We start from the raw sequence: 13,424 nt of genomic DNA, 5'->3' as shown, positions 1-13,424 counted from the left end.
TTGTGGTCATTAGTACCTAATCTTGGTGTTTGAACTTCGGCTTTCCAAGCACCTCTAGTCAATGGCAACATTATACTCTCTTCCTGTATGAGAGAAACATGCTTATAAAAACCTGAACATACAAAGATCACGCTCCATATTCTCAGTAGATAAGAGAGTCAGAATTCAAGTCCAGGCCTTTCTGAAACAAATACTTAAGTCTAGTTAATTGTCTTCCTAAAGCACGATACACGGGATCCTACCACATTCCACTGCACACCCTCTCCATTCAGACTCTATCATCGCATCTGGACTTACCTGTAGTGCATTGAGTAAGGAGAAGATGATGTGGAAGGCCAGGGAGTGACCAGCAACGACTGTGGCTATTCCAAATCCCCAGGTCAGCCCCAGCAGTGGCGTGAGGATAGCAATGTTCTTACAGATCCTTACGATGGCTCTTACTTCCTGGAACATGGAACTACCAACGGCAGCTCTTTGGGTCTTGATGATAACCAGTGTGACTGTAATCAGGTTTACTACAACAATGGCCAGAGCTGGGACTACAAAGGCCAGGAGAGCCTTGGTCATGTCCCAGTTAAGCCAGCAAGCCTCAGGCCGGAGGTAGCCTTTTCCAGGCTCTGTAACAGCAAGTGTGATGACAGCGATGACCAAAGGGCACCCGTAGCCCACTGTAAACAGAGAGGCCACCAGACACGACTTGGGCAGGGTGTGGAACACGATGAGAATTCCGTACAGGATAAGGAGAGCCTTGGCAAGCATCCAGAAAAACACTGACAGGTAAAAGAAGTGAACGAAAAACGTTGCAGTCACACATCCGTTGTGGTGTACGATTGGGCCACTGAGGAAAGAAGCCACGATGAACCACACATCAGCCATCAGCAAGGTGACTGCAATGTTAGCGATGCACAGGTGACGTAAATATGAGATCTCTGTCTTTGTCACTTGACTCCAGACTAAGGCCTCAATGGCCAGGCAGATGATCAAGCTACAAATGGAAATGCCCAGACCTATGTATGTGATATAAGTTAGAACCGGGCTTTCCACAGTGTTGGGTGACATTAGAATGGAGAAAGAGGTAAAAAACTTGTTTGGCTGACAACGGCAAATAGCTTGCCGGGAGTTTTCTTGAATCATTTTACAAGCTCTCCGGTCCCATCTGCTCTCCAGGGAGTGCCAACCCACACACTGGGACTTTCTCTCTCCAGATTTTCTGATCTTTTCAAATATCAGTGAGATGTTCTTAAGCTCCTTAGGCAAAATGACGGACAGGACGAGACCATTCACGGTCATATTTTCCAGAAGGCTGGCCTCCAGGATGGCCCCAAGAGTTGGGAAAGCAATGCTGATAACCTGGAAAGCGGAAGGCACCTTCTGAAGCTCTTCAGTAGTAAGCAGTATCCTCCCGGTGACTTTATCGCTTGTATCATTAACTCGCATTGAGAATGTGAAATTCTTCCCAAGGCTGTTTCTGGGCACAACGGTACCCAAGGTATGAATGAAGACATGTGATATGTTGATGAGATGTCCCTTCATGAATAGATTGCTTGCAAATGAATTGATTGATTGAAGCAAGACACAGCTGCTGTTTCTGTCTTGGATGAAGGTCCAATTCGATATGCTTTTACTGTTAAGAATGTGGTTAGCCATGGCGCTGTAGCTCTGTCAAAGAAGAACTGGCATTAGTCATGAGCCACTCTTTGAAACTCTCAATGGATGTAAGACTTGCTTTTACAAAGTGTGGCCCTCTAACCACTCCCCCAGATGCCCTTTGACATGGAGACTCTCACACCTCACCCCAAACTCAGTGGGTCACAGTCCCTATTTCAATTGAACCCTGGGGTGACTTGTTTGTACAGTAAAGCTTAAGTTGACTTGCAGATATATCCAAATTGTGGCCCACAGGATGCATGCATCCCGTAATGGCTAAAAACGAAGCCCAACTCACTTGTAAATGACAGTAGCATATCACAACATCAGAAGGTTGGATGAGGTCCAAAACAGCTCAGTCACCAAAGGACTTGCCATTAAAAGCATGCTGACCTGAGTTGAAATCCCCAGCACCCATATGTAAAGAGGGAGGATGTGGCACATTTGTAACAAAATCCCAGAAGTGAGGAGGCAAAGACAGGTGAACCCCAGAAGCTCATTTGGCTACTCAATATATCCAAATCAATGATCTGCAAGATGAGCAGGAGACTCGGTCTTTTTCAAAAAGATGGAAAGAAACTGAAATTAACATTTGGCATTGACCTTGATCTCCTCACATGAATACCTGTACACATGAGTACACACACACATACACACACACACACACACACACACACACACACACACACCATTGGACCACTTAAAGGATTTGTCTGTAAAGCAATTCCCTGCTTTGCTGTCTTCCTATTTGTTCGATGCCTTCCTGTGAGAGCTGAAGCTTTTTTTTTCCCCTTTTTTCCCCCATCTTTATTAACTTGGGTATTTCTTATTTACATTTCGATTGTTACTCCCTTTCCCGGTTTCTGGGTCAACATCCCCCTAACACCTCTCCCTCCCCTTCTATATGGGTGTTCCCCTCCCCATCCTCCCCACATTACCACCCTCCGATTGACCTGTCAGAGTGCCCATAATGTAGTTGACATCCGTTACTGCCAGACATGTCATAGTACCCTGTATGGAAATACACTAAAAACTGGGACGCGACCTCAGAGGCTGAATCCCCGTTCACTACTCTACTTTAAGCCTCAAAATGAAGACATGAATCCAGTTTCATTTCACACTTCATCCGAAGGTTTGGCCATTTGTTTTGTATTCGACTATTTCCCATTATAGTGACTTGATCTAATTCACAAAGAACATAAGTCCTCTTTTGTGCATGACCACCAATATTTCCTCAACATTTTCCATAGCTTGCATATGCTTTAGGAAAGCAGACTCTGACTCCTAACTGACTGCTTGACCTTTAAAGACTCAGGCTGTCATCAAATCAGTCCCTTACAGACTCAACCCATCACAGAATTTAGAACAATTGAATAACACACAATATGCTTTCATTTCTCATTTTCAAAGTTGCATGTAGGGTAGAATAACTTGACCACTCTGGACTCTTGGGGAAATAAAAATAAATAAAGTCTACCGCAGAACCAAGTGGTATTAAATAACCAAGTGCTATAGCTAATCTCCATGAATGTGTCTTGACCCAATGTGTTCTTTTGTTTACTATTCTTCCTTCCATAAAATTCGTTGAGCGCTGGCTATGTGGAATATTAAAAACACTGAGGTGGAAAAAGTGGTTCCCAACCCCTGGGATGTTCAACTAACCTAAGTTCCTTCCCCAAAGAGATAACCCACGGTCAGATCTGCAAGGCCACTCACCTGCATCTTTTCCTCATCCACCCCTTTGGTTAGAGTCGTTGAGATGTTATGTAAGAGCTGTACCACCACAGCAATGTTCCCTGGTATCCGAGGAGATTTCTCAATGCCTCTGATCACACAAGACAAGTCCTTTGGACATTTTTCCATCAATGTATCTGTTATGGTTTTTAGTCCACTATTAAACATGTGTGTACGTATAGTTGATTCAGATGATTGAACTGAATATAATTCCTTATCTTCCTGAAAACAGGAGTGAAGTGTTTGTGTTAAATGCAAAGAGACTTTTGCTAGAATTTAGAAGAGCCTTATCGTACAATTGAATAACACACAATATGCTTTCATTTTTCATTTTCAATGTTACATGTAGGGTAGAATAACTTGACCACTACCAAGATGCATAAAGCAAATATAATTCTGAATTTCCCAATGGAAATGACCCCCAATCCAGTCTTCTTTCTGAAAGTGCACCCGTTTTCTTTAACATAACGCTTCAGATGCTCCCTGTGTACATATATTTTATGTATATCTTGCATATTCATGTGGACTACTGTTGCCATTACTTTTACATTCCCAAGAGGTAAACCAAGACACCAAGATACACCATGGTTTGTTTGTTTGTTTCGCCATTTTTTTTTGGTTGGTTGGTTGGTTGGTTGGCTTTTTGTTTTTGTTTTTGTTTTTTAATAGCAGGAGCTGGAGCAATGGGTCCATAGTTAAGAGTGAGTGCTGTTCTTACAGAGGAACTCAGAGTCCAGTTCCCATGTCAGGTAGTTCACAACTACCTGCAGCTGCAGCTCCTGGAAACCCGGTGCCTTTGCGGGCATCTACACCTTATAAAGATCCTGATAGAATTGCAGCTTCTCATCTAGTGAAGTCTGAGATACAGCCCAAATTTCATGAGCCTGACAGGTTGGTGGGGGCGAGGGTGGGGGTGGGGGTTTACTAGTCAGTAAAATACACTGTGAGTGCCAAAGCTTTGGGTTGTTTAAAAGGCCAAAGGCAAACATGGAGAGGTTGACTGTGACAACTCTAGATGCCTCTCTTTGCACTGCCTGAATGAACAGTCTCCTACATGCTGTGCAGAGGGAAAAGATATACTCCACTTTCAGATGCCCAAAGTGAAGGAAGAAGGGAAGGAAATAGGCATGTGCTTATGTAATCATGGATGAATGACCTAGTGCTGCTAGGGAAACCTGTCTTCTCCCCTTCTGAGGCTCCTCTTTACTCAGAGAGCTCACGGGAGAGCGCGTGATACATTACCTCAAAGATGCTGTGGGCATTAAGAGTGTGGCAGGTTTCCGTGACCTTGTGCCATCTCTTGGCCTTACAGGCAAATTTCATGTTGCCCTCACTGTTTGGAGGGCAAGACTGAAAGCAGGGGGAGGCATTGTTCTTACAGACACCATCACATACATCTGAGAAAAATAAAAGACACCCAAATCAGATAGAAAGGTTTGAGATCCGTCGTGGCTTCATCTGCCAGTCGGTAAGGTGTCACTGTTGCGATGACACGTCAGTTCTATACACATGGCTATCTTTTCTTGGTAAAACCGAAGATGATTTAAAATGCGTTAGTAATCATAACATAGTTCTGAAGCAGGATCCTGCTGTTTCTGACCGAATTTCAATGTATAAAACCCCCCATTAAATAGGAAGGAAGAGCCCATCGGTTTTCCTACTGAGTTACCCTCCCGTGTGTGTCCATAGAGATCCCTAAAGACATCCTCATAGTCCTAGAGATTCTCAGGTCAGCTCTAGTTTGGAATCCATTCCCCCTGCTGTTCCCAAAGAAGCTTCCAATGCAGAACTTTACAGCAAGTGGTCAATGAGACCCGTGCTAGCACTGCCCTGGTTTGCATTAGCTCAATGAGAATTCTACAGCAAAGAAGTCTGAGACTAGAGGAGCAGAGGATGCTGATATGACTATTGCTAGGGCCAAAAACACATGGATCGACATGTAAGTAATCAAAGTATAAATGTAATCTATCAAGGTGCCTCATCTCATGCCATGAGCCAGAGGGCTGAGGGTGGCCTGCTGTCCCAACAGATGATCCAACTTCTGTGTGGCTGGTAATGCTGCCAACATACCATGTGGCCTAGGCATCACATTCTCCTTGCTTTTGCTGGCAGCCTGAAAAGAGAAAAATCAAAATTCACAGCAAAATCAAATGTCAGCATGAGACACCGCCCATTCATTTTAGTCACAGACAAACAACCAGATCTGAGTCAGCTCTGATCACACACAGCCACCAGAGCCCAGCTGTTGGAAATGGCCCAATGACTCTTCTTTCCACATTTCCCACCAGTGCCAGGAAGTGGGACTAAGCCCCTCCTCCCAGTCATAATTCTGCATCCTTACAGTCTATAGCCTACACTGAAATTACACTATGGGCAGTGGGAAGTTTCCTAGAAAGTTAATGAAGGCTTACTTTGCTTGTACAGGCCCCATTGAATGCTGGGAGAAGATCATGCCACATGACCACATGTTCACATGATCATATTTATCAAATTTTCAAAGACAAAATATTCTGTCATCTGTTGAGACTATCTTTTTTGAGACTATCTCCTCCCTCCCTCTTTATACTCTATCCCATTGGAATATCTCTAGAATGGTGCGTTTATTAATGAAATCCAGGCAAGGAGTTGAGTGGGAAATACATTTCATTGGATTTAGTAGGATATACTTATGTAGTTCATAGTCACTTCTAAATTGTAAGAATATTAATGCTTATGACCACCATCCTTGGAAAACATTTAGGAAAATAGATTGTTAGAGAAGCTAGGTTAAGGTGTTTTTGCTAGTGGCCCTGATGTAGAAAATCTTCGGGAACAATGTGAAGTTCAAAAAGTGGCATACTCTTAATAGTGACGTTTTAAGGGAACAAAACAATGGCAGGACTGGCTGACATGACTCCCAGTGAGGCTGGACAGGTTGATGATTGAGGTCTTGTACCTCAGCTTCCTGATATGGTTTAATGAAATTTGTTAATGAGTAGATACACATTCTGAGGCTTTAACATAGATATGACTGATTTTTTACATAAAAATTTAGACTTGTGATACTTTTAAGATTCTTATAAGATATATAATATAATAATTGATCCTTCCTTTATAGCCACAAATTGCTGTCTGCCAGTAAGAGAAACTGGATAAGCAAAACTACCTGGATTGCTCACACTTTGCTAATCTATAACAAGTTACTTAGTTATGAATGTATGTAGGTTCTTGGGAATAGTTTGTTTTCTTTACCTGTACTATGTAGTGGTTTTTCACAAAAAGGTTTTGGGAAACATACTGTTCTCATAGACATTCACTAGAAGAAAAATAGATTGTAATCACATTGTAATTGTATACAAAGATTTTGAAAGATTTTGTTGGGATATATAAACTATGAAGAAAAAAAGAATATTAATGCTTAAATGTCATTAAATCAAAATTATTTACATGTACCTGCAGAATAATAATAAATGTTAAGTGCTGTAATCTCTTGCAACTCTATAGAAGCTGCAAGTTTTCCCAACTTTTATAGCAGTCCCACATATTCACATAAACTACTAATAACAAGTGGGAAGAAACTAAACAGTGTTATTCCAAACTAGCAACAAAAAGACAAGTATAGGGCAAGGCAAAAGGAAAGAATGGGAAGAAACATAGGTGACAGGGACCAGCTACTCTTGCAGAGGAACCCGGTTCAATTCCAAGCACACCCTCATGGCAGCTCACAGCTATCTGTAACCACAGCTTCGGGGCCTCCTAGGGCACCAGGCACACACATGGTGCATAGATGCACACATGGACAAAAGACCCATATGCATAAAATAAGTGTTAAGAAAGATTTTTAAAATAAAAGAATGATCTTTCTATTCTTATATATAGAAGAAATCATAAACTCATGAGTATACAAAATAGAAGAAAAATGCAAGTATAGCTTTAAGCTCAGGAATTATTAATTATATTACCAGTATTATTTTTACTGAATGTACTACTGAATAACACTGAGTGATTTCTGGATATCTTCAGCCATTCTGTTTGAAATTTATTTTGATTCCTACATCCCGTTCTAAGAAAATACTCACTTTCATTTCGTGTTTTGTATTTTACAGTAATCTTCTTTAAGGGAGTTCCCCCCCCCATCCCATCCACCCATCAGATCTGGCTATCCTTTAAATTTTTTTTTTTTAATTTTTTTTTTTTTCAGAGCTGGGGACCGAACCCAGGGCCTTGCGGTTGCTAGATCTGGCTATCCTAAGAGTGTTGTCTGGAAAAGGCCCACCAGGGTTCAAATCCTAACAGCGTCACTTGAGAGGAACAGTTCAACTGTTTGCATCTCTGTTTCTCTATCAGAAAGCAGAACAGGCATTACTGCTTCCATGGAGAATAAGTTCCCACATGGGGAACTCAGCGGGCCACCCTTAAATGTGTGAGATTTGTTTATGATTTGACTGCTATGATGATTCTGACCACATCGAGCTCACACCTCACCCTGCAACGCAGTCTTTTCAGAGTGAGTTCCAGATGACCTAACCTTTCCTCTGCCTCCTGAAGAAGTTATCAACCACACTAGCCTATGCCACCCAGCCTCGACGCACTTGGCCTGCTACCGTTCTAATCTTTCACATGGTATCTTCCCAGTTAAACTTCAAGTGTCTTAGAAACATGACTGTGCACCATCTTCCTTTACCCCCTAAGGAAAGAATTCAAGGCCTTGTACATATGTACACTGTGTAAGAACGCGTTGGTATGGGTGTGTAAACTCACAAATACAGGCATGCATATGTTAAGATGTGTATAGGAAAACTGAGGCTTCCTATTTCTGAACCAAGAAAGTGCCCTCTTGTGGCCGGGAAGAGCATTGTCCATGGCTCCAACTTGTGTTCCAATATTCTAACTATTGAGGGAGAAGTGTAAGTGGTGGGCATTGCTGTTTGAGATTCATTTTATATTTTTATTAATATTAAATAATATTGCTTGTGTTATCACAAAACAAGACGGAATTTTCCCTGTTTTTTTCCACCAAATAAAACTGTGGAGAATCTGAATAGGGCAATTGGGATCTCTCGGTAGCTTAGAAGGAATCGCTGAGGAACTCATGAGTAAGAATACTCTTGGACTCACCAGCGTATGAAGGCCTCTTGTTTTTATTCACGGGAACAAATCCCTAGCGTTTCAGCCAAAAACTTACGTTGCTTCTAGTAAACCAGAAGGCTGCAATAATATTTCTAGAGATCTTGAAGGCTATATTGTTCAGTCCAACCTCCTTATTTTTACAAATAAGAATGCAGGGATTGACATAGACTGGGTGGCCTGAAGAAGGCCATGTGGGGAAATCCTCTTATTCTTGCAATTAGATATCTGCTCTCCTAATTGCTTCGGCCTGCTCCTTCCACGGGTTAGGGGTCAGACCATGTTCAGGTTCAATAGGCAGAGGGGATGGGCATCAGAAGGTAAGGGCCTCTAAAGTCACCCGAAACCCATATTGACATAGCCATGATCTGTAATATACCGAAGTCAACTGCTGTCGGGGATCCCTCGCCACAATACAAACAACAGAGTAAGTAAGGGTGTGTGGGCAGAAGGCCATGGCATGCTGTCAACACAAAATTCTTTAAAGTCTACTTTCTTAGGTGAAAGAACTGACTGGCTCCATCCCAGTTAATTTTCTGAGGTAAATCATATTTGGTCCCTCCAGTTAATTTATGTCTAGGTAGCATTCCAAGTGGGCGGCTTTGGGTTCAAATATCAACGTTCCTCAATCTCACACTACACAAAAAGGCAGATGCTAGCCTGGAACCCGCTCAAACTACTGAGCTTCCCCATACATAGGAAAAGTCAGGAGAGGGGCAGACTTCCCTGGCAGCTTGAGAAACTCATACAATAGAAAGAAAAGGGTCAAATGTTCCTGGCAGGGAGACCCCCCACCAATAACAATAACTGTGTACCCTGCTCTGCCTTCTCCACATTGTGTTTAAAACTGAGGACAGGAAAACCAAGACAGTACCAAGCTATGGGCATTAGGAAGCCACAACAAAATATCTTCCCAAAGCATCTATAATTTCTCTCAGCAATCAGATTCAGTTCAATGTGGGGATGAGGAGAGAGTCACAAAGAAAAAGGTGGACTAAGTTGATGGTAAATATTGTTTGGAAAACTCATGACAAGAGCTTCCAAAAATCATTCTCTCCTAAGGAGACTCCTCTTCAATTACTTATCTTGCATGAACCACGTTCTACATACTTACCTCAACCTCTCTATCCATAAAGGGAGCTCTACCACAAAGCTTCCAGGTCTTACAGCCAAATAATAGCACCCTTTCCCCACGAGTCTCAAAGTACTTTTAAATCATCTCTTTCCCAATGTTTCTTCACATTTCTTTTAAATAAACCACAACACCAACAACAAAATTAAAGCAACATGAGGCAAGAGGGAGGATGTACCTCAAATAGTCATGGAGTTCATGGCCCCAACAGAAATTAAAAGGGTAATTTGCTATGAACTCCACCCATGTTCTTCTGCAGGGATTCTAAAAATGTGCCCACTGACTGTCACTATCTCCTAGTCAATGAGTGCCCACCGACTGTCACTACCATTTCCTAGTCAATGTGTGCCCACTGTCACTACTCTCTCCTAGTCAATGTGTGTCCACTGATTGTCACTAACATCTCCTAGTCAAAGTGGCATCCTTCACCACCTCTACTACTCAAGGCTCTTGGGAACCAGCAGCACCCTAGATAGGAAGTGAAATATGTACTACTCATTAATATGGGGGTGTACATTATCACCCTTGAATCATCTCAACTTCCTTGTTTTCCAGAACTAATGGGGGAGATTAACATGAAATGAATTCACAGCAAAGTGGCTTTTCTGTTGCCCGTATTTGTAATCTCTTCCAGCTGTGCTGGCCCACTTCACTACCACCTTCTCCCTAGACTTCAACTCCTGGGCAACAGAGCTGGTAATGGTTGGATTTTATTTCCATCTGCTCTCCCCACCAGCTCATCATCCACTCCTCCCGCTCCCCTTTTTTTACCTGGCAGAATAGCCTACAGGACTCCGTAGCCAAAAGAAGGACCAAGCAGTACAACCAACGGGCAGAAATCATGGTCTTCCACATGGAGGACGTTCTTGCTTCTGGAAAAATAAATGAAACGGAAAAAAATGTCTCCAATTTGAAGTTTTCATAGCACCGTGTCTCTTCAGGCGAGATCCATCTGTAAGAACTGACTCTGTATTCAGAGCTGTCTAAGTAGCTCTCTCTGGTCAGCGGTGATGGCTCCGTGTCCTGCCACATGGAGACATTACCATGTGGCTGCAGGTGGGAGGCTCAGATTATCCCCGTTCTCTGTGGTTGATTTGCATGGCACACCTTAGATGGGAATCCCTCTAAACAAAACTGTTGGATGGATTTCACCTGGCCTTCTGGCTGTGACAAACAACAGCCTGTTTTCAGAGAGTGGGAATGACAGCTCACTCTCTGGCTGAGAACTGTGTAGGCGGCGCCAGAAGACGTGCGGGGATTCTTGTGAATAAGCTTGACCTAGAAATACCTTTGAAGAATAAGTGCAAGGCTTACCCTATTACCTCTCTCCATCTCACCCTAGAGGTGTGTCTTCCTAAGTAAATAGCAGTCTCTGTAATTGATCTTGTTATGGCTCTCGGAACCAAACTAAACTAAACCAATTGCTTGCCATCTCCAACAACATTGGTATGTGATGGCACACAGTATACTCAGAAACATACTCAGAGGACGAAGAGAAAGGGATGGAGAGGACAGGAAGAGAGAAAAAGAAGAAAGATAGGAGGGAAGAGCCAACAACTGACGTAAAGACACAGAGGATTGGCTAGAGCCCCCTTTTTAAGGATGCACCTAAAAATATTAACATTAAATGTTAGTATTTCCATCCTAGGTAAGGCAGTAATTGAAAGATGTTAGATGTTTGCCTCATAGATAAAAGAATTCGCATGATCAGAATTCAATGTATGCATAAATGAAAAGTAAATATGTAAATCCATTATCGTGCACAATTAATGTGTCTGTAAAAAGCTTGTAAAAAGTAAGATCCACTATGTACCCAAAGGCATTCACCCCTTGATGCTTGATAGATAGATAGATAGATAGATAGATAGATAGATAGATAGATAGAGAATTACCCTAGATGCCTAGAACAAATGAAACTCAAGACGGATGATCAAAATGTGAATGCTTCACTCCTTCTCTAAAAGGGGAACAAGAATACCCTTGGCAGGGAAGAGAGAGGCAAAGATTAAAACAGAGACTGAAGGAACACCCATTCAGAGCCTGCCCCACATGTGGCCCATACATATACAGCCACCCAATTAGACAAGATGGATGAAGCAAAGAAGTGCAGACCGACAGGAGCCGGATGTAGATCGCTCCTGAGAGACACAGCCAGAATACAGCAAATACAGAGGCGAATGCCAGCAGCAAACCACTGAACTGAGAATAGGACCCCCGTTGAAGGAATCAGAGAAAGAACTGGAAGAGCTTGAAGGGGCTCAAGACCCCATATGTACAACAATGCCAAGCAACCAGAGCTTCCAGGGACTAAGCCACTACCTAAAGACTATACATGGACTGACCCTGGACTCTGACCTCATAGGTAGCAATGAATATCCTAGTAAGAGCACCAGTGGAAGGGGAAGCCCTGGGTCCTGCTAAGACTGAACCCCCAGTGAACTAGACTGTTGGGGGGAGGGCGGCAATGGGGGGAGGGTTGGGAGGGGAACACCCATAAGGAAGGGGAGGGGGAGGGGGATGTTTGCCCGGAAACCAAAGAATTATTATTAAGTATTAAATAAATTTAAAAAGAAAAAAAAAGAAAAAAAAAGTAAGATCCACTGTGTACCCAAAGGCATGCACCCCTTGATGCTTGATAGATAGATAGATAGATAGATAGATAGATAGATAGATAGATAGATAGTGAATATAGATAGATTATAGATAAGTGAATAGATAGATGATACATACATACATACATATATACATAGACAAATAGATGATAAATAGGCAGATGAATTGATGGATGTATGGATAAATAGATAATAGGCAGATGATAGATCAATTGTAGATAGCTAGGTAGATGATAGGTAGATATAGATAGATTATAGATAGGTAGGTGGATAGATCATAGATATAGATAGGTAGGTAGATTATAAATAGGTGGGTAGATATGATAGTCTATAGATCGGTAGGTAAATTATGGATATGGATAGATTATAGATATGTGGGTAGATATGATAGATTATAGATAAGTAGGAAAATAGATATAGGTAGATAATTGATATAATAAGATTCTGAAGGCTTGGCTGTTATTTCAACATTAGGGGTTATCATAATAGTTGTTTTTTGCTACTTGACTATCATTAGCCAGAAAGAACTCTTCTACCCAATCATTTATCATAAATAATTGTGTTGTTACTTAAATAATAAAATTGCATTGATTTTTTATTCATGTTTTCTGCTCAAAAAAATGAATCTAGCAGGAATTCCACTCAAAATCTAGTGACTGTGTAAATATTTGCAACTCATCTTATGGCTTTCAGTTAGTACATTTACAGCTCTTAGGCAAAAGGGCAAACGTACCGCCCATTGCTTTTAAATGTCAAGGCAGAGGGGCACGCATGACTCCCAGTAAATGTGCAGCTATATCTATGCCTTTCATTTCATCCTAAGTTTCTCAAATAGATCCATATGAATTCAAATCCATATGAAAAGCATGCACAGTAGTGATGGGTCCGATCATCTCCAAAAGCAGAAACATTGAAGCTGGGGGTGCATTTGTTGCCATTATTCCGAGAAACCCTAAAAAGAAAGCTAAATATGTCTAACTTAACTTTATATTCATATTCTGTCATCAGGTTGGGATATATCACAGTGGTAACACATTTCCCAGGCTGTGAGTTCGATCTGTGTACACACAACAACAACAGTGACGACGACAACAACAACCCTACAACCACTCACCCCAACAGAAATCTCTTAAGAGACTGGGAAGATGGTTAAGGCCATAAGGTGCTCTGTTTAATTTCTAGCACCCAGATAA

At 41.9% G+C, this 13,424-nt stretch overlaps 1 protein-coding gene across 1 annotated transcript; it reads right to left on the bottom strand.

The window, feature by feature from the left end:
- Positions 1-216: 216 nt before the first annotated feature.
- On the bottom strand, positions 217-10,572 carry Adgrf2 (adhesion G protein-coupled receptor F2). Its single transcript, XM_017596752.3, has 5 exons — positions 10,391-10,572; positions 5,452-5,494; positions 4,624-4,778; positions 3,364-3,603; positions 217-1,659 (listed from the first exon to the last, which is right to left on the bottom strand). The coding sequence occupies exons 1-5, from the start codon at positions 10,472-10,474 to the stop codon at positions 217-219; spliced, it is 1,965 nt and encodes a 654-aa protein (XP_017452241.2). The 5' UTR covers positions 10,475-10,572.
- Positions 10,573-13,424: the final 2,852 nt, after the last annotated feature.

This window comes from Rattus norvegicus, chromosome 9, assembly GCF_036323735.1.
Source record: "Rattus norvegicus strain BN/NHsdMcwi chromosome 9, GRCr8, whole genome shotgun sequence".
NCBI lineage: Eukaryota > Metazoa > Chordata > Mammalia > Rodentia > Muridae > Rattus > Rattus norvegicus.
Note: the sequence above shows the minus strand (reverse complement) of the source record. Positions and strands in the feature narration are given on the sequence as shown.